This window comes from Gouania willdenowi, chromosome 10 (genome assembly GCF_900634775.1).
Source record: "Gouania willdenowi chromosome 10, fGouWil2.1, whole genome shotgun sequence".
NCBI lineage: Eukaryota > Metazoa > Chordata > Actinopteri > Blenniiformes > Gobiesocidae > Gouania > Gouania willdenowi.
Genome location: NC_041053.1, coordinates 40,376,341 through 40,401,823, shown reverse-complemented (window position 1 = coordinate 40,401,823; position 25,483 = coordinate 40,376,341). Strand labels below are relative to the sequence as shown.

At 40.1% G+C, this 25,483-nt stretch overlaps 1 protein-coding gene across 2 annotated transcripts in view; it reads left to right on the top strand.

Moving 5' to 3' along the window:
• pcgf3 (polycomb group ring finger 3) overlaps positions 1–19,124 on the top strand; it is a 41,616-nt gene extending 22,492 nt beyond the window's left edge. Inside the window, exons 2-10 of one of the 2 annotated variants that reach the window (XM_028459546.1) lie at positions 4,384–4,494; positions 4,665–4,782; positions 5,356–5,452; positions 7,844–7,899; positions 8,195–8,296; positions 9,927–10,015; positions 14,681–14,818; positions 16,433–16,513; positions 17,196–19,124. In XM_028459546.1, coding sequence (XP_028315347.1) covers positions 4,480–4,494; positions 4,665–4,782; positions 5,356–5,452; positions 7,844–7,899; positions 8,195–8,296; positions 9,927–10,015; positions 14,681–14,818; positions 16,433–16,513; positions 17,196–17,243 — 744 coding nt within the window. In that variant the 5' untranslated portion in view covers positions 4,384–4,479 and the 3' untranslated portion in view covers positions 17,244–19,124. Of the gene's footprint in view, positions 1–4,383; positions 4,495–4,664; positions 4,783–5,355; positions 5,453–7,843; positions 7,900–8,194; positions 8,303–9,926; positions 10,016–14,680; positions 14,819–16,432; positions 16,514–17,195 lie in introns of both variants that reach the window. The other variant, XM_028459545.1, reaches the window with a different exon arrangement.
• Positions 19,125–25,483: the final 6,359 nt, after the last annotated feature.

The following is a 25,483-nucleotide window of genomic DNA, read 5'->3' as shown; positions in this document are numbered from 1 at the left end:
TATATATTCATCCTTCTCTTGTCCAGAAGCATAAGCGGAGGGCGGAATCGCCTTCTACTCTTAAACATGTTCATAAATTATTCATTACCCCTTTAGCACCGAAAGAATATCTGTAGTATTACGTGAATATCTGTAAAAGTCATGTTTTTCTATTAGCTCTGTCTGCTAGCATAGCATCTCTTCTTCACTGCAAGAATAACTGCATGCCAACCGACCACTGGGTTACCAGCGCCCTCTGCTGGTCCAAACAAATATCTGATGTAAATACAGTGCAATGACTGTTTTTTGTGTTAAGGCACAAAATACATTTTCAGTTGCACTTTTAAAAAGAAAAATAACTATTATGCAGTTTTGCATTGTTTACTGTAGAACCAGGATTTAAATGAATAGGCTTATTCTTTATTTGTATTATTACTTTATTCATTCAGGATAAATTTTTAGTTAAATTGCGTTGTTTTGAATAGTTTATCAAGGGATTATTTTGACAATGAAAAATAAAAGGAAAATAGTACAGTTTTTTTCTAGTTTTTTCCCCAACACACACATACACACACACACACACACACACACACACTAGAAGTACGACACAACACGGAACCACTGAATTAAACAGTTAAAAGATGCTTTGAAGTTTAAAACTTGCCGTTGGGATTGAAGAACTTCTTTCATGCTCTGCTAGTGGGGGAGGGGCTCTGCACTCTTTCTGCAGCAACACGGAGCAGTTGCTCTGTTTATAAAGTGGATCAACGAACGCAGCAGCGCGCGTCGACCAATGCCGATAAACGTAAAACACTCAAAAATCGGCCGATTAAATCGGTCGATCACTATTCTCAATATTGACATGTTGATGATGTTTGTGGTCCAAAGCGTACTGGGTTTGGTTGTGTAGTAGATGACTGTGGGCCACCGTGGCTCAGGTGGTAGAAGGGTTGTCTTCTGATCAAGAGGTTGGGGGTGTCAAAGTGTCTTTGGGCAAGACACTGAACCCTAATCGTTGTACTCAGCTCCAGCTCAGACTGTGCGACTCAGACACAGATCCTGAATGTTCTCAGCTCACGATTCATGTTCTCACACTGTACAGACCGACACTCTGACACGATCTGACTGCTCACACTCTACGTTCATACACGACACGTCGGGGTTTTGTTTCCGGAAATGCAACGTACAAATTAGAAGAAGAAGAAGAGGGGGGGGGGCTCTGCTGGCGACATTGATGTGGGGTTGCGGTGCCTGGCTGGGGGAGCATGGGTTCGCCTACCTATTGGTCCGTGGCTGGCGGGGTGGCCCTGCTTGGGTGGTTGGTGGCGTCCTCTCTCGTCGGGGGGGACGGGGCCGCCCACCTGTGGAGGGTGCTATGTCTTGGTGTCGTGCGGGCCTGTGCTGGCCCTGGTGTGGGAGCTGGCCTCTCTCCTGCGCGGTCGCCGCCTGCTTTGGCGGGGCGTGCCGCTCTGGGCCGGCTGGCGGCGGGGGTCGCCTCCTGGACTGCTGGGGGATGTGGCTGGTGCCTGGCTCCGCCTGGGGGGGGGGGGGGGTGCCACGGGGGGTCTCCGGTTGTGCTGCTCGGCGCGTCTCTGGGGCCCGCGGTGCCGTGTGCCCGTCTGCCCTCTCCGGTGGCCCGCCGTGCGGACGGGCCGGGCTCCTACCAGACAGGCCTCCTACATGGACACTTCACATCACTCACTCCCAGCTGGTCTGGCTCACCCACTTGTTGGGGGGGCTGGATGGTGGGGCTGGGGGTGGAGGGGGCCGCCGCCTGCGCTACTAAGTAGTGGCGCGGGGGCGGCACTCCCACCTCTGGCTGCCCTACTAATCCCTCCAATTTTAATTACACCTCAACACACCACCCCCCGGAGGGTGGGACCACCACTTCCACCCTCCGGAGCTATTGCACCACATACACATATATACACATAGGCTGGATGGGGAGCACCGCTCCCCTCCATCCACCCTTTTTTAATAGCACTTCATACATTCACTAAACACATACATTCACTCAGGGGATAGGGAAGTGCCTCTCCATTGGGGAATGGAGAGGCACCATTACAAGGTGGTGGGTAAATTCACACATCTGGGCCTGTCGGGTGGGGGCCCGGCCCGTCTGTTGATGGCTGGGCTATCGTGTGGGGATCGGGGGGTGCGGTCGGGCATGGCGGGGCGGTGGGTCTCTGGGGGGTGTGGAGGGGTGTTGCTGGGGGCTCCCTTTGCGGGGTCTCTCCGGGCGGTGCCGGCCTGGTGGGGCGTGGGGGTGCCCCTCCCCTGCGGGTGGGGCTTGGCGTTTGTCTTGTTTCCTGGTTGCCTTGGGGGCGTGCCTCGCGGCGTGTGGGTCCGGGGCGGCTTGCTGTGCCGGTGTGGGGGGTGGGGCGCATCGCGCGGGCGGCATCAAGGAAAGGCGATCTGGCGCGCTCTGGGGTGCTTGGTCGGTGCGCCTGGGGGCCGGCGGGGCGGCTTGCAGCATCCCCTTGGTGCCCTCGGCGACTATGGGCGTGGTTGTCGCCCTGGGGGCGCTGCTCTCGGTGCTGCTTCCGTTCCGGGTCCTTCTGGCCTGGGGTCCAGACCCTGCTGGCTCTGGGCCCACCGGGTGTGGGTGGGTGGGTGGGGGGGGCTGGATGCTGGCGGGGGGCCTCGGGGTTGGGGGTTGGGGTCGGTGGGGGGATGCGCTGGGTGCTCGGCTGCTTGGGGCTTCCTCGGATGTGTGTGTGGGGGGCGGTGGCTGCCTCTCGGCCTGGGATCTTGGGGGCATCTGGGGGGTTGCTCGGCCGTGGGGGGGTTGCCTGGGGCTCCCTGGCCTCCGCTCTTCCTGCTGGCCTGGCTGCATCTGCGGGCAGTTCCTGGGCTTGCAGTAGCGTTTTTTTTTTTTTTTTTTGCACATATGCTATTCTTTTATTCTTCCCCACCTTTTCTATTTCCTGTCTTGAGTTTCTCCTCCTTTTTATAAAAAAACAAAAAAAAAACAAAAAGAAGAAGAACACTGAAGTATCGCCATTAAAACACACGAAGAAGAAAAACCAAGAAGTGGAGAGACGCTCGCAAATCACAGCAAAAAGAGCTTTAAAAAAGAAAAGACAGCAATATGATGCACCAGGAACTGGATGGACAGACGTGGGCACAACAGTCCGTCAATTTTACAGCGGTCCTGCGGTGTTCGCGCATTCGCAGTGTGAGCGTTTACGGTAAACCGGTCTGTGAGATACCCTCACGAGGAGCGACTGGATTTTAAACATGTTTGAAGTCCTTACGACCTACGATTGCTGATCGGGAGCTGGTTGTGAGGTGTTAATCGCTTCTCGTGACCCCATGTATACTACACGATGCACGACACACGATCTAGCAGAGACTCGCACGATTCCACAAAATAGTCGCACAAGTCAAAAATCTGCTCAAAATGGGCCGTGTGTGTGTGTGTGTGTGTGTGTGTGTGTGTGTGTGTGTGTGTGTGTGTGTGTGTGTGTGTGTGTGTGTGTGTGTGTGTGTGTGTGTGTGTGTGTGTGTGTGTGTGTGTGTGTGTGTGTGTGTGTGTGTGTGTGTGTGTGTACAGTGCTGGGTGGTGTTGTCGTTCTCCAGCTGTGCCACTGACCCAGTTTGGTAACCCAGTGTTGATATGAGAGTAAAACGTAATAACTGACATTCAGCCAAAGATTGTGTAACAAAGAGACTCAGTCAGTCTTGTTTGTTGTTGTTTGTTCACTAACGGACGATGTTGAGGGACATTTAAATAAGTCTGTTCACATGTTAACCTGTCAACAAAGATGCAGCTCATTCTGCGTTCAATACTTATCAATAAATTCCCAGCGTTCCCAATCCAGCCCGTGTCCTGGGATGATCCCGGATGCAGCAGCTTCACTTCCCTGAGCTCAGTGCTGCATTCAGGGTCATTCAAGGACTGCTGGAAACGCCGGCGTTATTTCTGCAGTCTGTGGTTTAAACTGAACGAGAGTAGCCATTACATTACATTACATTACATTACATCACATTACATTACATTAGTCCCAGTTTGTAGCATCAGACCACCAGTCTATGAGCTGAATGTACTTTAGTTTCTGGGACATAAAATCACAATAATCCAGTGGTTCTCAAACTTTTCAGCCCACAACCCCCAAAATAAAGGTTCCACCGACTATGGCCCCCCACTGTACTAGAACGTGGTTCATTGATGGTCATTTATTTATTAATCTGAATAATAACTACTGTTATCCAGGAAGTTTATTATTATTTGCTCCATATATAGTCACATTAAAGATGTGAATCTCTGTTTTAATCAGAAATAAAAATGAGTTAAAAGTGATGAAATATTGTGAAAAGAGGTGAAAAGTGATAATATGTTAACATACTGTATATGTAATCAGGACTAATAATAATATCTATGTTCTCCCTCTCTGTCCACAGGCTTCAATGAGAGGCTTTTCCACGATGAGACGCTAACGCCGCCGGCCTCACACCCACAGGAAGAGGCGTGGCCACTGGGCCATCCACAGTCCACGCATGGCGGTGTTAGGGGTGAGATGTGCTTCTCTCTGCACCACCAATAAATACTGCAAAGCATGCTGGGAAAGCGCAGATAACAGTAAAAAAAAAAAGAGTTAAATGTAGTGTTTCTAACACAGTGTCTGAGGAGAACATGCGCTGCACGGTGGTGTTTACGTGGTTGTTGATTGGCTGTCCTTTAGAACCCCGACATGCTGACCAGGAAGATCAAACTGTGTCACATCAACGCCCACATCACCTGTCGTCTGTGCGAGGGATACCTGATCGACGCCACCACCGTCACCGAGTGCTTACACACCTGTACGTCCCTCTGTCTGTCACATGTCTGTCACCTGTCTGTCACCTGTCTGTCACCTGTCTGTCACCTGTCTGTCACCTGTCTGTCACCTGTCTGTCACATGTCTGTCACCTGTCTGTCACCTGTCTGTCACCTGTCTGTCACCTGTCTGTCAAATGTCTGTCACATGTCTGTCACATGTCTGTCACCTGTCTGTCACATGTCTGTCACCTGTCTGTCACCTGTCTGTCTCCTGTCTGTCTCCTGTCTGTCACCTGTCTGTCACCTGTCTGTCACCTGTCTGTCACCTGTCTGTCACCTGTGTGTCTGTTACATGACATCAGACACAAAGCTGTGGCTGGTATTGATTACAAACCTTATTGATCCACATTTACACTGACACTGTAATACCAGCAGTGGCCACCAGAGGTCACTACTTTACCACACACACACACACACACACACACACACACACACACACTAGTAGTTTAGTCCAGCTTTTGTCTTTAAATCTGATCACTGATGCCACAACAAACACACACTATAGATGTATGTATACAGATGTGTTGACGTGTGTCCCCCTGTGTGTGTTTCAGTCTGCAGGAGCTGTTTAGTGAAATATTTGGAGGAAAACAACACGTGTCCAACGTGTAGGATTGTTATTCACCAGAGCCATCCACTGCAGTACATCGGGTGAGACACACACACACACACACACACACACACACACACACACACACACACACACACACACACACACACACACACACACACACACACACACCCTGAAAGATGTGGAGGAGACGTTTTTCATCTTTCCAGTTAAACAGCTGCATGTTAATGTGGCTACGAGGACAGGAACAGATATATTCTTTATACAGAATAGATCTGTTCCTGTCCTTTGTTACAGATGTATACAGAATAGATCTGTTCCTAGCTTTTGTTACAGACGAATACAGAATAGATCTGTTCCTGGCCTTTGTTCCAGATGTATACAGAATAGATCTGTTCCTGTCCTTTGTTACAGATGTATACAGAATAGATCTGTTCCTAGCTTTTGTTACAGACATATGCAGAATAGATCTGTTCCTGGCATTTGTTACAGATGTATACAGAATAGATCTGTTCCTGGCATTTGTTACAGAGGACATATACAGAATAGATCTCTTCCTCTCATGTTACAGATGTATACAGATTAGATCTGTTCTTCTCATGTTACAGAAGTATACAGATTAGATCTGTTCCTCTCATGTTACAGACGTATCCAGAATAGATCTGTAACAAATGATGGGAACAGATTTGTTCCTGTTCCTTGTTACAGACGTATACAGAATAGATCTGTTCCTTTCATGTTACAGACGTATGCAGAATAGATCTGTTTCTCTCATGTTACAGACATACACAGAATAGATCTGTTCCTCTCATATTACAGTCATATACAGAATAGATCTGTTCCTCTCATGTTACAGACATATATGGAATAGATCTGTCCCTGTCCCTTGTTACAGACGTATACAGAATAGATCTGTTCCTGTTCTTTGTTACAGACTTATACAGAATAGATCTGTTTCTCTCATGTTGCAGACGTATACAGAATAGATCTGTTCCTCTCATGTTACAGATGTATACAGAATAGATCTGTAACAAAGGATAGGAACAGATTTGTTCCTGTTCCTTGTTACAGACGTATACAGAATAGATCTGTTCCTTTCATGTTACAGACGTATGCAGAATAGATTGTTTCTCTCATGTTACAGATGTATACAGAATAGATCTGTTCCTCTCATGTTACAGACATACACAGAATAGATATGTTCCTCTCATGTTACAGTTGTATACAGAATAGATCTGTTCCTCTCCTTTTTACAGACATATGCAGAATATATCTGTTACTGTCCTTTGTTACAGACGTATACAGAATAGATCACTTCCTGGCCTTTGTTACAGACGTATAGAGAATAGATCTGTTCCTGGCATTTGTTACAGACTTATACAGAATAGATCTGTTACAGATATACAGTGCCGTGTATTTGCCCCCTTCCTTATTCATGGTTATTTTTGCATATTTATTAGAGATGTCCCGATACAACTTTTTCACTTCCGATACGATACCGATATTGCAGCTTTGAGTATTGGCCAATACGATCCCATCCGATACGTACTTTTATGATGAACACCGACTACCTGGGTCTCCAGCGGGCGGATTCAGACTCTACCTGTGAATGACGCACTTTATTAAAACTGATGGTAGAAGTCGTATCAAGGTGACAGACCTCTTCTGCTTCCACACGCTTCTACAAGCTTTTAACTTTTCATTGTTATGTATTTTCTCTATTTACTTTATTGTTGTTGTTGGTTTCTTTTTATGACTTGTGTAATTGTTTTAACAACTGTAAAGTGTTTTTGAGTTTAGATAAAATGTATTATTATTATTGATGGGATAAGATAGATAATTCCGAGTGTGAAAAGCACAGTATGAGTTCCCACCATTCACTAACCAGGTCCATGATTATTTTTTATGAAGTTATTTTTTTGATTCTATTTACAAATTTGAAGGCAGTGCACAGGATGTACAGGTGTATAAGTGAACCAGAGTCATCTATAGATGACCTGCTTATAACAGAGATTTGAGATGCAGTCTGATAAAATCCGATATTTGTTTTCTGGCTGATATCGGACCAATATTAATATCAGATCGGGACACCCCTAATAATTATCAAACTTAAATATTCCAGATAATCAAACCAATTTTAAAAATTGACAATGTAGATTAATAATGATGTCTGTAACAAGACGAGGAGTAAACGTTGGTTTCTGAATCACTTCCTGTGTTGTCCACCAGGTGTCAGTGTTGTCCTATTATTCAGTCTAAATGAATGTAATAAGTAGTTCCATCATGTTAACATCCTGTCCAAGCATCAGTTTCATCCTTTATATAATCCAATTTACGATATTCATCTTAATTATTGCACATTGCTGCTTTATATTGGATTTTAATAAACTGGTTTTTACTTTGAAAAATGACATTTATTTTAGAATACGATGAGCTGATTGAAATAAGCTGAACTTTTTGTTGTTTTGCAGTCATGACCGAACAATGCAGGACATCGTTTATAAGTTGGTTCCGGGGCTTCAGGAAGGTAAAGTATCACCTTAGATTGAATTATTCCTCACACACAAATACACAAAATGACAAATGTATACAAAACGACTCCGAAATTACAACAAAACATATTCAGGTTTTGACAAAAACAAAAAACACAACAGAAATACACAAAACGACTTAAAATAATTTTTAAATTACAATAAGAACACACAAGGCAAGGCACATTTATTTATATAGAAGAAATAATAAAAGCATTCTATTCTTCTGTTCTATTCATTCTATTCTATATTCTATTTCAGTCTCTCTCTGGTGTGTTTTTGTTGTTCCAGCGGAATTAAAGAAGCAGAGGGAATTCTACCAGAAGTTGGGAATGGAGGTTCCTGGAGACATGAAAGGAGAACTATGTAACCTAAAGACTCATCTAGACCAGCGTAATGGTACCGCCCACATTCCTCCTAATTTCAAACCCCTGAAAGCTTCACTTTTTCAAATGACTCCTCCTCCGTTAGTTCTCGTTAGATCGGAATGCAGTTTGGTATGAATACTCTATGATAGACGAGGGGTGGGAACCTCACGATACGATACGCGATACAAAGCTCACGATAATCTCACCATGTGACGATACTGCGATTATCGATATATTGGTCAGAAATCAATCTATGATAATTTATGACATAACAAGAAAAAAAAAGATTAAGTGAAAAAATACAATTTTTATTATAGTGAAATATTCTAGTAAACAATATATTGGTTCCTTCAACAAACAGAGACAACATTTCTGTGAAGACGTACCTGTACATTTTAGTGAAAAAACAGAAAAGGTTTTGAAAATAAATTAACTAATAAATTTTTTTTTTTAAATCGATACTTACCGTGAACATATTGTTAATCGATATATCACCATATCGAGACATCGTCACACTCCTAGATAAGACGCCGGGTGCCCTTTTTTTTTTTTTTAAAAAAAAATGACCCCCCATCTCTGGTAATTTCCAAATTTATGGGAACATAGTCATGTGATATATTGTTTCAAAGATAATTCAACTTAAATTACGATTATGACTCGCACAATTTGAGTTAGGAGTCCTTTTTTCACCAATTCCCATTGAAGTAATTTGGTCATTTATTTGTGAGTCAAATATTGCGACAATTGGTACCGAATCATTGACACATACCAATATATGAATGAGGCCCATTACTCCATATGAGCCACAGGGAGCGCCAGGGGGCCCCATTTTTTCAAATGACTACTCCTCCGTTAATGCTCGTTGAATTAGGCTGTATGTATGTATATTCTATGACTGGATGTCAAGAGTCTATCAGGGACCTTTTTGAGAGTTTTTCCGGTAATTTTTACATTTATTGGAACATAATCGTGTGATATATCGTTTCAAAAGCAATTCAACGTAGATTACGATTTTACATTGCACAATTTAATTTGTTTTACTCGGTGGAACGGAGTCATTTGACTGAATTCTCGTTAACGTGGTACGTGCTATTCGGTGTGGAGACGTTCCACAGACCAGGCCGTAGTTCATCAGAACTTGTTTTAAAGCTAACTGATAACCCAAACTGAAATAATATGTTAGGGTTCTCTTCAGACAACTTTTTTCAGGAAATGTACTTTAAAATTTACATTTACGTCGACTAAAACTATCACATTTTGAAATGACTAAAATGTGACTAAAACAAACAAGCATTTTTGTCCATAAGACAAAGACTAAAACTAAAAAGGCTGCCAAAAACAAAACTGTTCTGCACATGCGCTTTCTTTGGTTGATTGTAAAACCACACCTCCATCTATTGGCCTGGAATGTTTACTACATTGTTTACATGAGACAACAGGAAGCATAAAAAACTGAGATCAATGGAAACTAAAGCAAAACGTTGTTGTGTAAACATGGCCTCAGTTGAAGGTTTCACTTTTCAGTAACGTGTGAAACTAACTAATCATTCCATTGATGAATCTCACACGCAAATGTGTCCAATGTAACTCCAATCAGACCGTGACATCACAACCAATCAGCTAACGGACTCACTGAGTCTCTTTTCCCCAAACAGGCGACGCCAAATCAGAAGAAACAGCCAATAAGGAGGCAGGGGAGGAGAAACCAGAGGAGGACAACGATTACCATCGAAGTGACGAACAGGTAGGCCTTCATATGTCTGACCATGGATGGGCTCCATCATCTTTTTTTTCTCCTTTTTTACCGTTTCTCGATTTCTGCTCCTTTTTTCTTATTTTGCTGCCTGTTTATTCATCTTTAAAGTTTTTTATAAAGCATTTTTTTATTTTCCTTCCTTCAAAGAAAATAAAAAAATTCTCCCTCTTTTAGAATGTTTTTTTCCTTTTTCAATATTTTCCTTTTTATTATTCTTTTTGTTTTCTTTTTAAAATTATTTTCTATTTCTTAATTCTCTATTTTTTTATTACTTTTGGACTTTTTTTTAGTTTTTTTAAATTCTGTATTTATTTTTCATTTTCCTTTTTAAAATGTTTTTCTCCCTCTTATGAAAAAAATATTTACCTTTTTTATTATTTCTTTCTTTCTTTCTTTTTTTATTATTGTTTTCTTTTGAATTATTTTTCTTTTTCTTATTTGTTTTTGAATTCTGTTTTTTTTATTTGCAATGCTCCTTTTAAAAATATAATTTAGTTTTTTGTTCATAGTTCTTTTCATTTTTATTATTTTCCTTTTTTAATTATCTTTCTTCTCCAGACGCAAGAAATCAAATCAGATCCACACAAAACACCAACAAAATAAACCAGTAGAGTTTTTACGCTTTAACCTTCCTTTTATTCCAATTCAGAGTTTATTTTCATTTCCATTTCACCGTCTTTCACTAACTACATGTCATTACAGGCTAGTGAACTATTATCTGTCGTTTTTCGTAATTGATGTCATTAAAATACTTTGTTGAATCGTTGCAATATGGAAGAGGATTATTCATTTTGATGGAGAAAATAGAATAAAGCGGAAATGTCGATATGTCAAAGTTTCATTTATTCAGACAATCTTTTTCTCAGGAAATCCACTTTGATCTCCTGACATGTTTCGACTATCAACTGTCAGTCTTCTTCAGAGGCATCTGCTTGTCGCTTTGATGTGTCCTTGACTTCCGCGTAATAATTCCAGCAAGTTTCTTGAAATTTCGAGAAGAAAGGTTGAAATATATAGTGATAAAAGTCGAAGGTTTGCCAATAAAGTCAAATCTACGGAAACTGACGAGGGCCAATTCACCATGACAACAAACGCTGATAGTGGCAGTGTATCGATGTGTTAAAGTTGGGTTTAATAACAGAGAGATCCTTTATCTTTTAGCTCATGAACACGACGTTGTAATCTCTTTAAGGACTTTGACAAAAATCTGTCAGAATTACGGATGCACCGATCGATCGCTGCAGATTTCCCTAATTTTGGCCGATCGGCCGATTCTTGCATATAAAACAAATTTTTTCCACTGATCTTTTCCACCTCTGCAAAGGTCTAAAAGTTGACCACTGTCCCCTTCTGCTGTGAGATGACTCATAGGCCACGCCCACCAAGTCATGTGCACAGGCTTCAGTGTGTCAATACCTTGATGGAGTTCGAAAATGAGAAGCGCACAATTATTTTTTTCTGCAGTTATTGCCCTTGTTCCGTTTTTCTTTACTCTGGGTGGGTTTGTGTGTTTTGACCTAACCCTGTTGCCGTAGTAGTCGGAAGTCGCTGTCTTGAAAGCCCATGGCCTACTGGTCTCTACTAACTAAGTTCTTGTATTTTGGGCTTGAAAAAACATTGTTTGTGAGTATGTTTATATGTACTGTCCTAAGACTGTGTTTGTGAAAGTTAAGCATAAACGGTGAGTTAAATAAATCACCGCTGATCGCGGTAAATGTTAGCATGAGCGTATACATGGGTTGTCCCATAGATGTTAGCATGAAGCTAGCAGACTTTTTGTATAGTGGTATTTTTATCCCCCGACACAGTGTGGAAGGGGGATATACTGTAGGTCTGAGCTACGTCCCTGCGTCCGTCCGTCTGAGTTAAAGGGACAGCTTTTCTCAGAAACTGTTGATAGGATCACCAAATTTGGGGTGTGGCTTCAGGATATCAATATCTTGATGGAGTTTGAAATTAGTTATTGCCCTTTTTTTTTGGCGGGGGATGTTGATGATTATGTCTTTTTGTTGTATTTGATTTTCCTTTATTTGATTAGATTACATTTTGATTCTTTTTTATGACATAAAGGGCGATTGAAGCGTGATTTAATAAAGGAACAAGGAGAACACAGAGAGTGTTACATAGACCAACACCAGAAATGAGCAGCGAAGCCTCCATCACTCACAGGAGGAAGTGACAGGCGAGGCTGACCTGCACCACATACACCCCCCACCCCCCACCCCCTTCTGGACGACCTTTCACAGCGTGACATTGAGCTGCGAGGCGGGGCCAGAGAGCACTAATGAGACCAGGAGAAAAAAGTATAGAAAGACAGAAATAATCCACCAATCCTCATCATGTGAGAGGCTGTGGACGGGATTTTTTGAAGGCTTGTGTTCAGGGGTCTTTGGTAAGGGCTGTTTCTGCTCTGAAGAAACCATAATTAGATTTGCATATGTTTAATAAAACCATGACAAATCTGTTATTGAGCCAGTAATGCTCATTGCTAGTTATTATTCCACCAGAAAACCTTAAAAGGGGAAATTTTCGAAACCTTTTTTTTACTTTTTTACTTTTTCTCCATTTTTGCCCCTTTTCAACATTTTTGACACTTTTTTCCAATTTTAGCTCCTGTTGCCAATAATTATCCCTTTCATCTTTATTCTTTTCAATTTTTGCAAGTTCTTTTTTTCATCAAAATAAGCTACCTTTTTTGCCCAATAAATACGGCTTTCATTTTTCCTACATTTTTCACGATTGTTTCACATTGTGCTCATTTAAGACACCTTTTGCCAATACATATCACCTATTTCCTCTTTTTTGCCCATTTTTGCCACTCTTGACTGCTTTTGGCCCATTTTAGTCAATATTCACTGTTTTCTTGTCACATTTTTGCCACTTCTGGTAAATTTTTTGCCTCCATTTACAATTTTTTTGTTACTTTACTTACACTTTACTCATCGCCGGACACAGACTTTATCAGCATCGGCTTCTGATGCTAAGTCAGCAAAAAGGAAGCCTTGGCTCCACATCACACATCACTAATGCCTTTCATGAACCGAGGCCGTCTAGCCGTGACGTCCAGATCACCGCCAAGGTGTTCATTTCACATTACGGGTTCTTCCCTCGCCGCCAGCCTCTCCGTTACGGTGTTGGGCTTTGGTGATGGAGCACCAGGCTGTGCACAGAGCAGCTGCCAGGGTTTGTTGGAGAGCAGCAATGGTTTCAGCCTCCAAAACTGGAACCAGGGGAGATGAAATGCACACTGACCTCCTGGTGTAACACACACAGAGGCAGCTGCCAAAACCAGAGTCTGAATGTAAACCATTTTTACACCAAACAAGTTGCCCTCATTGCCTTAAAGCAGAGATGAGCAACTTTTATCACAAAAATGTGATTGAATCTGATCTGATTATCAACATTCATTTCAGCATTTAGAATAATGACCAATCTGAGCATTAACACAATAAACAACAGTTTGTGTGTTTTTGTGGTTGTTTTGGGTATTTTTCTGTTATTTCGTATGTTTTTTGGATTTTTTTGTTGTCCTTTCCTGTGTTTTTGTTGTCTTTGTGTTTTTTTTGTGTATTTTTTGTTTTGTGTTTTCGGAGCTATTTTTGTGTAGTGTGTGTATTGGTACGTGTCCACTTGTCCCACATATTGGCGGTTACCTTAGCACATAGCAACAATTCCCACATATCCTGATGAGCTTAAGATGTAGCAACCAGTCCCACATGTTCTGGTTAGCTTAGCTTGTAGCAACCAGTCCCACATGTCCTGGTTAGCTTAGCTTGTAGCAACCAGTCTCACATGTTCTGGTTAGCTTAGCACGTAGCGACCAGTTGTACATGTTCTGATTATCATAGCCCGTAGCAACCAGTCCCACTTGTTCTGGTTAGCTTGGCATGTAGCGGCCATCCCCACATGTTCTGGTCAGCTTAGCACATAGTCCAGTCCCACATGTTTTGGTTAGCTTAGCACGTAGCAACCAGTCTTGCATGTACTGGTTAGCTTAGCATGTAGCAACCATTCCCACATGTCCTGATTAGCTTAGCATAGAATGTCCAGTGCCACATGTTCTGGTTAGCTTAGCATGTAGCAATCAGTCCCACATGATCTGGTTAGCTTAGCACGTAGCGACTAGTCCCACATGTTCTGGTTAGCTTAGCCCGTAGCGACTAGTTCCACATGTTCTGGTTAGCTTTGCTTGTAGCAACCAGTCCCGCATATTCTGGTTAGCTTAGCCCGTAGTGTCAGGTCCCACATATCCTATTTAACTTAGCACATGATGTCCAGTCCGATATTTTCTAGTTAGCTTAGCATGTAGCAACCATTCCCACATGTCCTAATTAGCCTTGCATAGAATGTCCAGTCCCACATGTTCCGGTTAGCTAAGCATGTAGCAATCAGTCCCACATGATCTGGTTAGCTTAGCACGTAGCAATCAGTTCCACATGTCCTGATTAGCTTAGCACGTAGCGACCCGTCCCCCAGGTTCTGGTTAGCTTTCCACGTAGCGACTAGTCCCACATGTTCTGGTTAGCTTAGCCCGTAGCGACTAGTTCCACATGTTCTCGTTAGCTTAGCCTGTAGCATCCACTCTAGCATGTTAAACATTCTTATCCTCCTCTTAACATTTAAACATCTCCATCTCCTGCGTGTCCTCCTCAGGTTAGCATCTGCTTAGAATGCAACAGTAGCAAACTACGAGGTCTGAAGCGTAAATGGATTCGCTGCTCGGCACAAGCCACAGTGCTCCACCTCAAGAAGTTCATCGCCAAAAAGCTCAACCTGACGTCGTTTAACGAGGTAAGAAACATTCTAAGCTTGTTCATGACCTATCAGAGGTTTTATAAATATGAACATCAGTAGCGTATTCACACATTCATTCATTATCAGGTCATGTGACATGTTTTCAGCCAATCAGACTCTGCAGGTAAGTGTCAGCTGTGTCTTGGAGAACATGCTGTCAAATCCTCTAATTAGTCTAAAAACATAAAAAAAAAACTAATTAATTATTGTCTGCAAATAGGCCATTGTGCTGCCGTAAGCCCCTCCCCTTCAGCTTCAAACATTCTTCTTCTTCTTCTTCTTCTTCTTCTTTCTTCTTCCACTCTGACTCATTCCAGGCTTTTGTTTTTCATATTTAGCAGAAAACGAGCCCACATATTCCGCTTCCCGCCTCCTTCGGGAGCAGCCGGGTGTCCTTTCCTTTTTGACGAGTGGCTGGGCTCCGTCGTATCGTCGGCGACGCCCCCTATTGTCGTCCAATCAGCTGTCTTTCACAGGCAGAATGTGGCGTTGCTGAGTCATCGCTCCGTTTTGGAAGCTGTCAGGGCGGTCGCATCCGTGGGAAGTTCGTCCTCAAAGAAACCGTAAAGAAAGACAGGCTTGTTCAACTGGAGGCGCGTGGGCCAAATCTGGCCCATCGTAGGATGACATTGGGTCCAGGGGAATGATATAAATCACCTTAAGGTTGAATCTCATTCCTCCATATGGACAGACTCAATAACACACGTGTTTCTTTCTGTTTATCGTTACATCAGGAATCTTTGAAAATTAGAAAGAGGTTTTATGAAAATTCCGAAGTAAAAATATTGAAAAACATGTCATTTTTGTACATGTTTGTTGTTATTTTGTGTGTTTTTTTTAGGTCATTTTGTGTGTTTTCTGTTACTTTTGTGCATTTTTGTTGTTTTCCATCTTGTTTTTTTTGGGGGTGATTTTTGAAGTCGTTGTGTACATTTTTGTGTGATTTAAAGGTTTGTGGATTTTGTTGACATTTAAAAAACAAAAAAAGGTTTTGTTATTTATTTGTGTGATCTTTGGAGTAACTTTGTTTTTTTTGCAGTTTTTTCCAACCATTTTGTTTTGTGTATTTTGTTGCAATGTTGTGTGTTTTTCGAGCCATTTTGTTTGCGTTTTGTTGTCGTTCAGTTAAGTTTTTTGTAATTTGTCTATTTTTGTTCTTTTATTTATTTGTTCTCACGTTTTCTTTCTTTTCCAGTTATTTTCGTACATTTTTCTTGTTGTTTTTGAGGTCATTTTGTGTTTTTTCTGTCACTTTTGTGCATTTTTGTTGTTTTCTGTCTTTTTTGTTGTAGTATTGTTATAATTTTTATATAATTGTTGTAATTTTTTCTTTTTGTCTTATTTTTGTGCATTTCTTGTGTTGTTTTGTGTGTTTTTCAAGCCATTATGTGTGTTTTTGGAGTGGGTTTGTACGATTACTTGCGGGCCGTGTGTGCGTGTGCTTCCTCTCCATCACTGAGGGATCAAACCTCAGGTTGTTCTGATGCGGTCCAGCGGGGGGCGCTGTGTTTTTTTCCCTTTTCTTTCAGTATTGATTGGCAGCTGCAGCTCAGCTGAATATCAATAAAAAGATAATAATAAACACTCTGTCCTTCTGCTTCTTCTCCACAGCTCGACATTTTATGCAACGAGGAAATCCTGGGGAAGGACCACACGTTGAAATTTGTTGTTGTGACGAGATGGAGATTTAAGGTAGTCCAGCACAGTCATCATCAGTTTCCTATCAAAATGTATGTCACAGCAGCTGAAGTCTCACCCCAGTATAAGTCACATGTCTGAATGTCACTGCGGTGGTTTGAGTGATTAATAGTTTCATAATAAATTATCATTAAACATTCATGGTATTTAAACGTGTGCCATCTATTTTTCTAGATCTATGTCAGATACAGTGCGGTGGTAGAGCTTGTGTTTAATAGATCAATCAGTCTTGGTTAGTTTTCATCACAAGGGGCGGGGCCACAAACGTGATTGTATCTGATCTAAAGGTCACATGATCAACATTCATGTGTTTTTGGAATCATTTTGTGTGTGTTTTATTGTCGCATTGTGTGTTTTTGTTATTATCTTGAGTATTTTTGTGCTAGTTTTGTTTATTTGTGTGTCGTTTCGTGTCGTATTGTGTGCTTATGTTGTCGCTGTGTGTTTTTTTGTCTTTCTCTCATGTTGTGTTTGTTTTCCTGTCATTTTGTGTGTTTTTCTGTTCTGTTGTGTGTTTTCCATCATATTTTGTGCATCTGTCGTGGGTTTTTTTTGTCCCGTTTGTGTTTTTTTTTTCCGTCTTGTGTGTTTTCCATCCTCTCGTGTGCGTCTGTTGTGTGCTTGTGTGATGCGTGCTGAGCTGAGTAGTTGTTTTCTCTCGTTGCTTCTTCTACAGAAATCTCCGCTCCTGCTCCACTACAGACCTAAGATGGATCTGCTGTAGCTGCGACGCACACGGACGCTGGTCTTTGTTGGTGCCGTTTCTTTCCCAGTGCGTATTCCTCCGTGGGCGCCCCCACAGGCCGACGGACGGCGCCCCACCCTAAAAAAAACGTTGGTATTTATGCAAAGACGATCTGCCGACGCCGAGCAAACAGCCGACGGTGCAAAGTCACACAACGCCAGCAGTAGACGGAGAAACGCTGGAGACATCCTGCATATGTGAACCAACACTGGGAGGAAACAGGAAGTGATGGAGAGAGAACATATATTTATACTTTTGTACAGACGAGAGGAGAAATTAAGACGCTGACCGGTGCTCTGTTTACACCACGTCTCCACGGGGGGCGTGGCCGTCTTTTACGAGCCGCGCGCAGACTTCCCCGAGACACCATTTTTTTTGTTTTTTTTTTTTATATATAAAAGTTTTGTTTTTCCGACTCAGCACACACTCCACAGCGCGGGAGGAAACGCTGAGAGCAGAAACAGGAAGTGACCACACCAGGCCTCACATTCAGGCTCTTTATGATCCAATAAATCATCTGTGAATGGTTTATTTTCCAGCTTCTGTTTACGTTGCTCATGAGCTCTCCTTTGATGATTGTTATTTGTGAATAGGCGACATTTTTTCCCGTGTAGTAATTTATGTTCTATATACCAATATTGTACATAAAATGTCATTACACAGAGATTGAAGAGAGACTTTAGACTGTTAACGATGAGAGAAAGGATCCGCTATCGCTATCAAATTATATCAAAGCTTCTTTATGTTGTTTGAGAATATCCGATATATCCAAGTAAAGAGGTGCAAATATGTGAGAAATACACAGAACTTAAGTCTTTATTTCAGCTTCCGAACCTCGAGATAAACACACAAACGTTGATCCGTGCGCTAACGAATCGTTTATTACAAATATTTAACAGTTTAAAATATGAGCATTTTATTCAAAATAAACTCTAAAGTCTTGTGAAGAAGGAGCGACATCTCAGAATCATCTTCAGCTCATTTCGACGAGTTTTTTTCTTGCAATACCAGCTTCTAACACTAGACGGTGTCGTGAGTTCAGACGGAGACGTAATTACACACGGGGAATTAACCAATCACATGCTGACTGTGACATCATGGTGCTACTCGACTCAAACCTTCAACAAAACATTCAATGATATTTATTTATCAACTGCTCGTTGTCTGGTTTGGTGCTCCCCCCCCCCGTTGGACCATTTGGCCCCGGTTGACACATCGGACCACGTGTTCATGACGTGTTTGCTAGCTTCTGTCTAAAGATCCACAAAACCAGCTCAACCCGTGTTTCCTGTGGGAGGAGCTTAACGTTCTGGGCGTTTCATGGTGCTAAAACTAACCTGGGCTCTTTGAGACCATCAGTATCCCCCCCCCTCCTCCCCCCGAACCTTAAATTTACCTTTTAAAGACGTTGGACGCCATCGTTCCTCAGCTAAAGTAAGACCTTGGCGTCTGACCTTTTATTCACAACACGGTGCTCTTTTTATTCAGACTACAGACACAAGAAATGTTTAAAATTCTGCACAAACCGCCCTTAGAGACTGGGAATGACTGGGAATGACTGGGAATGACTGGTGTGGCAATAGAAATTCCATTTGGATGCTTGCTATGCTGTTTGTTTGTCTTTTCCTTTATTTTGGACCGTAAAGCTCTAAAATGGATCCTCCACTGTTTTAATAATGTGGTCTAAAATCTTGAAATGTCCTTATTAGTAGATCTATGTCTAACAAAACATATTATTTTGCACCGTATTTGTTTTATGAACTTTTAAAAATAGGACTACTTTACAGTTTTAGAGCCTGTGTTCCTCCATCTTGAAATCATGTGATTGATGATGTCACACGGCTCCACTGCCTGTAAACATCCCATTGTTTTCTATTGGAGTGAAACATTCAGCCTGATTTTTACATCATTTAGTAGCTTTTGTTGGGTTTTTTCCTTATTATTATGAATTTTATATTTTGATAGTGCTATTAGATGACCTTTGTTGTAATTTGCACTATATAAATAAAGATTGATTGATTGATTTTTAGATTATTTAGCAGCTTTTTCAGTCAGGAGAAGTTAAAGATGTTGATGTAAACCACTTTTTTGTTGCAGAAAGTCGATGAAAACAGTTGTGAGCTTAAAAATTATCTATAACCGCAGGGGGCGACAGTTCCAACTCTGTAGTTTAGTCGGAGACAATGAAGCAGAGAAGAAGAGCTCTATTCAGGGGCCTTTACTTTCGCTTAAACAGTGCGCTGACACGCTCCGGTGACTGAAGTTAGTGAGTAAATCACGGACTGTTGAAGACGAACACCTTCCCAAAAAAGTCCTTTTGGGTGGGAGTTTTTCAACAGTCCATGATTTTTCTACTTTTCTAACTTCAGCAACCAGAGCGTGTCAGCGTACTGTTTAAGGGAGAAAAAAAACTACTGTATATTTATAAAACTGTTTAATCCTCTTTTTGCAAACAAAAGAACTTTAAATCGACATTTTTAAATTTTCCTGATTATTTAGAGCAACTACGCAACTAAATAATCTAAAAAAACTACTAAATGATCTAAAAATCAGGCTGAATGTTTCACTCCAATAGAAAACAATGGGATGTTTACAGGCAGTGGGGTCGTGTGACATCATCAATCACATGATTTCAAGATGGAGGAACACAGGCTCTAAAACTGTAAAGTAGTCCTATTTTTAAAAGTTAAAGGAGACATATTATACCAATTTTTCAGCTTTTAAAACTGTTCCCTATGGTTTAAATGACATATCTGTGCTGGTGTTGGTCAAAACATAACACGAATTAAGCATCAGAACAGGTTTAAGACCCTGTATTATCGAGTTCTGTGAGAGCACTCTGTTTTGGGGGGCGTGTCCCTGGATTTGCATAGACCTCCCCCTCCCCTCTCTTCCGTGGGGTGGCACACTAAAGGTGATTGAAGTGACTAGAACGTACCTTCACTCCTTCGCTAGTGCAAAAGTTTTCATCAGATTGGGGGTGGAGTTACCAGCTGAGGGGAGGGTATTTTCTTTCCCAATTTAACTTGTGATGTCACAAACTGAGAAAATTTGAAATGGAGCAATTTTGTCTGTGTTGTTAGACTTAAACAAGCCATAAACAAACGACTGGATGGATTTATTTCATATTTAGTGACACTCAAGTTACCTCATATGTGATAAAAACAAAACTGCAAAACTGGATTTTGTTTATAATATGTCCCCTTTAATACAATGAATATGGTGCATAATAATGTGTTAGACATGGATCATCTAATTAGTACATTTCAAAGGTTTCAGGCCACATTTGTTTAAACAGTGGAGGATCCCTTTAAACAAAATCTTTTGTCCGATGAACAAATTGCTAAAATGCTAAAAAACGGCTTTTGATGATTCTTTTTAGTAATAAAAAAATGTTCCTGTTAGTAATATGAATGAATACATTTCTGGGGGCAAAAGGAAACTTTGAAACAAATCTGAAACTTGGAATATTTTACACGTAAACTGCAAAATATCTGAATTTGTTATGGTTTGTTTCACACTTTGTCATTAACTGCGACTAAAGGTGATGTTAGGGGGGCGTGGTCTCTTTTTATCATTCTGGTGCTTCTTTGGTGCTAAAAATCTGCTCATTTTTAACTCGTCACATGGTGAACATCTCCTCAACCTGCTGTTTTCTCCTCCATTGTTGAGAGGTTTTCCCCCAAAAAGTCAAAATCTAAAAAAAGGGGATCAGAGTGAGATTTTCTGTGCCTGAAACACAAACCAGGCTTGATTTCCCGTCAATATTCTGTGTGAATGCGAGTATGTGTGAGGACGTGTGCAATAAGCAGCTTTCCATGATCCACATTTGTCCACTTTTGGTGTTTTTACTTTTTTTTAATAGTTTCCAGACACTTCCTCAGGTCACTAAATGCCTTCTGGTCCCGAGTGAGTAAAAAAATTAAAAACCTACAAACCACTGCAGTTATTTTACAGTGTTTGCTTTTCACAAAGTCCTCAGGCATTAAAAACAAAACTCCTTTTTTTCATTTCAGGTGCGTTTGTGTTATTATTTATTACACATGGATTTAAACTGGTTTCCATTATCATTCACGTTGAATTTTTAAAGGTCTTGGAGTTGAGCTGGAATTTCTTACAAAACCTACAAAGTGTGTATTTCATCAATAAATGCCTTTGAAAGTGTTACTGGTGTCGACTGTGTTTGATCACATGATTAATGAAGGAAAAAACACTTCCATTCATTCGTCTACAGCAGGGGTTTTCAACCTTGGGGTCATCTAGGGACCCACTGGGAGGGGGTCCCCAGATGTCTTTAAGAAATGGAGAATAATATTTTCTGAACAATTTTAGTAATTTTTTACTTATTTTTACCTTTTTTCTGAAACTACACCAAACTTGTCATATTTAAACCTTTTTTCATCACTTTTTCCATATTTTTGCTCCATTAATGCCTTTTTATGATGTTACTCCCATTTCTAACACTTTTCTACACATTTTTTCCACGTTTAAGACATTTCCAGCACTTATAAACAAACCCTTTCACCACTTTTACACCCATTCTCACATATGTTGACCTATTGTAACCTCTTTTCATCATATTTCATGCTTATTTTGGCAAATTTAACCACATTCTCTATTTGTCATGCCCATTATTTGCCAGTTTAAATTAATTGTTAGGGATTTTTCCTCTTCGTTTTTTGGCTACTCTAGTTTGTTACTTTTAACCAAATTCTGTGATTTTTGAAAAAAATTTTGGACTCCAAAATCCAAAATGATTTATAACACAACAAAATTACAGGAAAATACAAAAATACACTCAGGAAAAGAACTAAACACTGACAAAAATACAGAAAAATATACAAAATTGCAAATTTGAAATGATGCCAAAAACAAAATATAAAAACAAAAATTCACAAATTGACATAAATATGTAAAATTACTCCAGGACAGGAAAATATACAAAATGCCAACAAAAATACATATAATTGACAAAAAAAAAAAACCAAACTAAATGACCTCTAAAAGACAGAAATATATACAAACTGACAACTTAAATACATCAAATTACTCCAAAAAAACACAAGAGTCTACAAAATACTGAGAAATATACAAAATAACAACAGAAATATACACAAAGTGACTCATCATCACACATATAACAATAGAAATACACAAAATTTCTCCAAAAACACACAAAATGACAACAGAAAAGACACGAATGACTCAAAATCACAAAATGATTTATAAAAACACAACAAAATTACAGAAAAATGCAAAAAATATCCATGTTGGCTCATAGCACACAAATACACTCAGGAAAAGACTAAACAAACAAAAATGTACAAAATGGTAAGAAAAAAACATAAAAATGACCCCAAAAACAAAAGATAGCAGAAATTCAAAAATGTACATAAATATGCAAAATTATTCCAAAAACACACAAGAAGGCTGCATAAAATACAGGAAAATATACAAAATGGCAACAAAAATACATAGAGATGAAACAAAAAACACAATATCACCTCAAAAAGAAATAGTTGGACAGAAATATATGATTGACATCTTAAATTCACCAAATTACTCCAAAAACACACAAGAAGACTACAGAATACTGAGAAATATACAAAATGACGACAGAAATATACAAAAGCCTTTAATAAATGCTCAGATTTTGTCATTATTCTAATGTCTTCAGATCAGATACAACCACAGTTTGTTTTCTATCTTTGCTTTAGCATTATAAAACAACAACCAGTTGTTTTTAGTTTAACGGTCGCATCATAAACGTACAGAACTGATCATTAATAGAGATTTAAATACATTTATTTGATTTAAAAGATACATTATCATCAATTGCTTGTTTTTGTAAAATCCATGAATGATTTCATCCTTTTTACAGCTTTAGTTTTAAGGTTTTAGGACAATTAATAAACACAGCTTTATTTTGAAGGTTCTGAAATGTGATGTAGGAGATGTGAGAGGACAACAGGTTTCATACAGTGAGCAGTTTGTTTTCTCAGGACCAATAGAAGCATCTATTTCAGTCTCAGTGAGTGGGTGGAGCTTACATGTGTGAAATGAGGAAAAGCACGATTGTTCAATCTGTAGCGAAGAAGAAGAAGAAGAAGAAGAAGAAGAAGAAGAAGAAGAAGAAGAAGAAGAAGAAGAAGAAGAAGAAGAAGAAGAAGAAGAAGAAGAAGAAGAAGAAGAAGAAGAAGAAGAAGAAGAAGAAGAAGAAGAAGAAGAAGAAGAAGAAGAAACTAAAGCCTTTAAATTGTCATTAATTTATTGTTTTATTTTGAAATGGCGTTACTATGGTGATGCTGCTCTCCTGTGTTTGACTCGTCTCATTCCTTAAAGTATTTATTTGACTCATTTGTTACTTTTTCATTTAAAGCACTTTTTTAACACAATAGTTCTATTTAAATTACTAATTTCATTTTTTTAAGTTACTTTTTTGTTCCATAAACTTTTTTTTTTTTTTTAATTGTATTTACTTCTATCATTAAAATATTTATTTTAATCACTTTGGTTACTTTTTTGTTCCTTTAAGTACTTATTTGACTTTACTTTTTTCATTTAAAGTACTTATTACTTTGTGTGTTTTTTGTTGTTGATTTGTTTTTGTAATTCTGCAAATTATTCTTATTTTCTTTATATTTCTTTGATTTTGTGTGTTTTTAAAGTCACTTTGTGTACATGTGTAGGGCCACATGTGTAGGGCCACATGTGTAGGGCCACATGTGTAGGGCCACATGTGGCCCCCCCAGCTGCTGGTTGCCATGTCTGCTTTAAAGCAGTAGGTTTATACATTAATATAACTTAACGTCGACTAATTTGAGCCAGGAAGTTTTTTGATGGGGACACTAGTACACATAAATAAACATCTGATATATAGCAACAATGCTAACATGTAGCCACAGGTGATAGTAAACACAGCAGTCCACACACAGTGATCTTAAATCATCCTCAGAGACTCCTGAGATGCTGCTAATTGTTCCCATGACGATGACGGCTGCATTTTTTCCTCTGTTTGTGTTTGTGTTGACAACGTGTGGCCCCGGGGACACAAAAGGTCCTCAGTGTGTGTTCACTGTCGAGTGTGAAGTGAGACGACAACACAGACGGAAGGAGATTATGTACCCACTTATCGACAGAATGACCAACAAAACCCACAAAATCACAGAAAAACACACAAAATGTATATAAAAAGACATAAAACAATAAGAAAATACGTAAAATGATACAAAAAAGGCAAAATGACAACAAAAAATACATAAAATAACAGATAATTTCACAAAATCACTCCAAAAAACTCAAATAAATGACAAAAATTATACATACTATAAGTAAAGTATGAACAATTAGTTGAAACTAGCAAATAATGGGCATGACAAATGATGAATGTGTTTAAATTGGCAAATAAGCAAGAAATATGGTTAAAAGAGGTAAAAAAGTGACAATAATGGGTCAATATATGTGACATTAGGTGTAAAAGTGGTGGAAATGGTTTATAAGTGCTGAACATGTCTGGAAAGTGGAAAAAATGTGCAGAAAAGTCATTGAAATGTGATGTAGAAGTGTCAGAAATGGGAGAAATGTAGCAAAAATACATTAAAAGAGCAAAAATATGGCAAGAAAAAGTGATGAAAATAGGTTAAAATATGGAAAGTTTGGTGTAGTTGCAGAAAAATGGTAAAAATAAGCAAAAATGGGCTGAAATTGTTCAGAAAATATTCGTCTTAGTTTCTTGAAGGCATCTGGTGACCCTCTCCTATGTCTCACAACCACAAATAGGGTCCTGACCCAAAGGTTGAAAACCTCTAGTTTAGTTTTGAGTTATTTAGTGTATTTCTCTGATATTGTGTGTCATTATTTTTCATTTGCTTTGAGGGCCACATGTGGCCCTGGAGACCTTCAGTTGAGAACATTAGGAAACGTACTGTCAGGTCGCTCTGTTGCACATTGCACGTGCGTTGAATGCAAATGCTAACGTTGAACAACAATAAAATGACCTTTGAATGGATCCGTCTGCGGTTCCTGAGGGCCATTAGTCTCAGTGCCGTGGCCTTTTGGAACACGTCGTTGGAGGTTTTGATTAAACGCTTTCCTTCAGTCGCTGTTGCTGCTTTTTTCTCCGACTCTACAATTTAAGAGAATGAGACGCACAAACAGCCTCTGCAGTGAAGTCGAGAGGAGGGACAAAACTAATCAGAGAAAGCTCACACTGCGTGTGT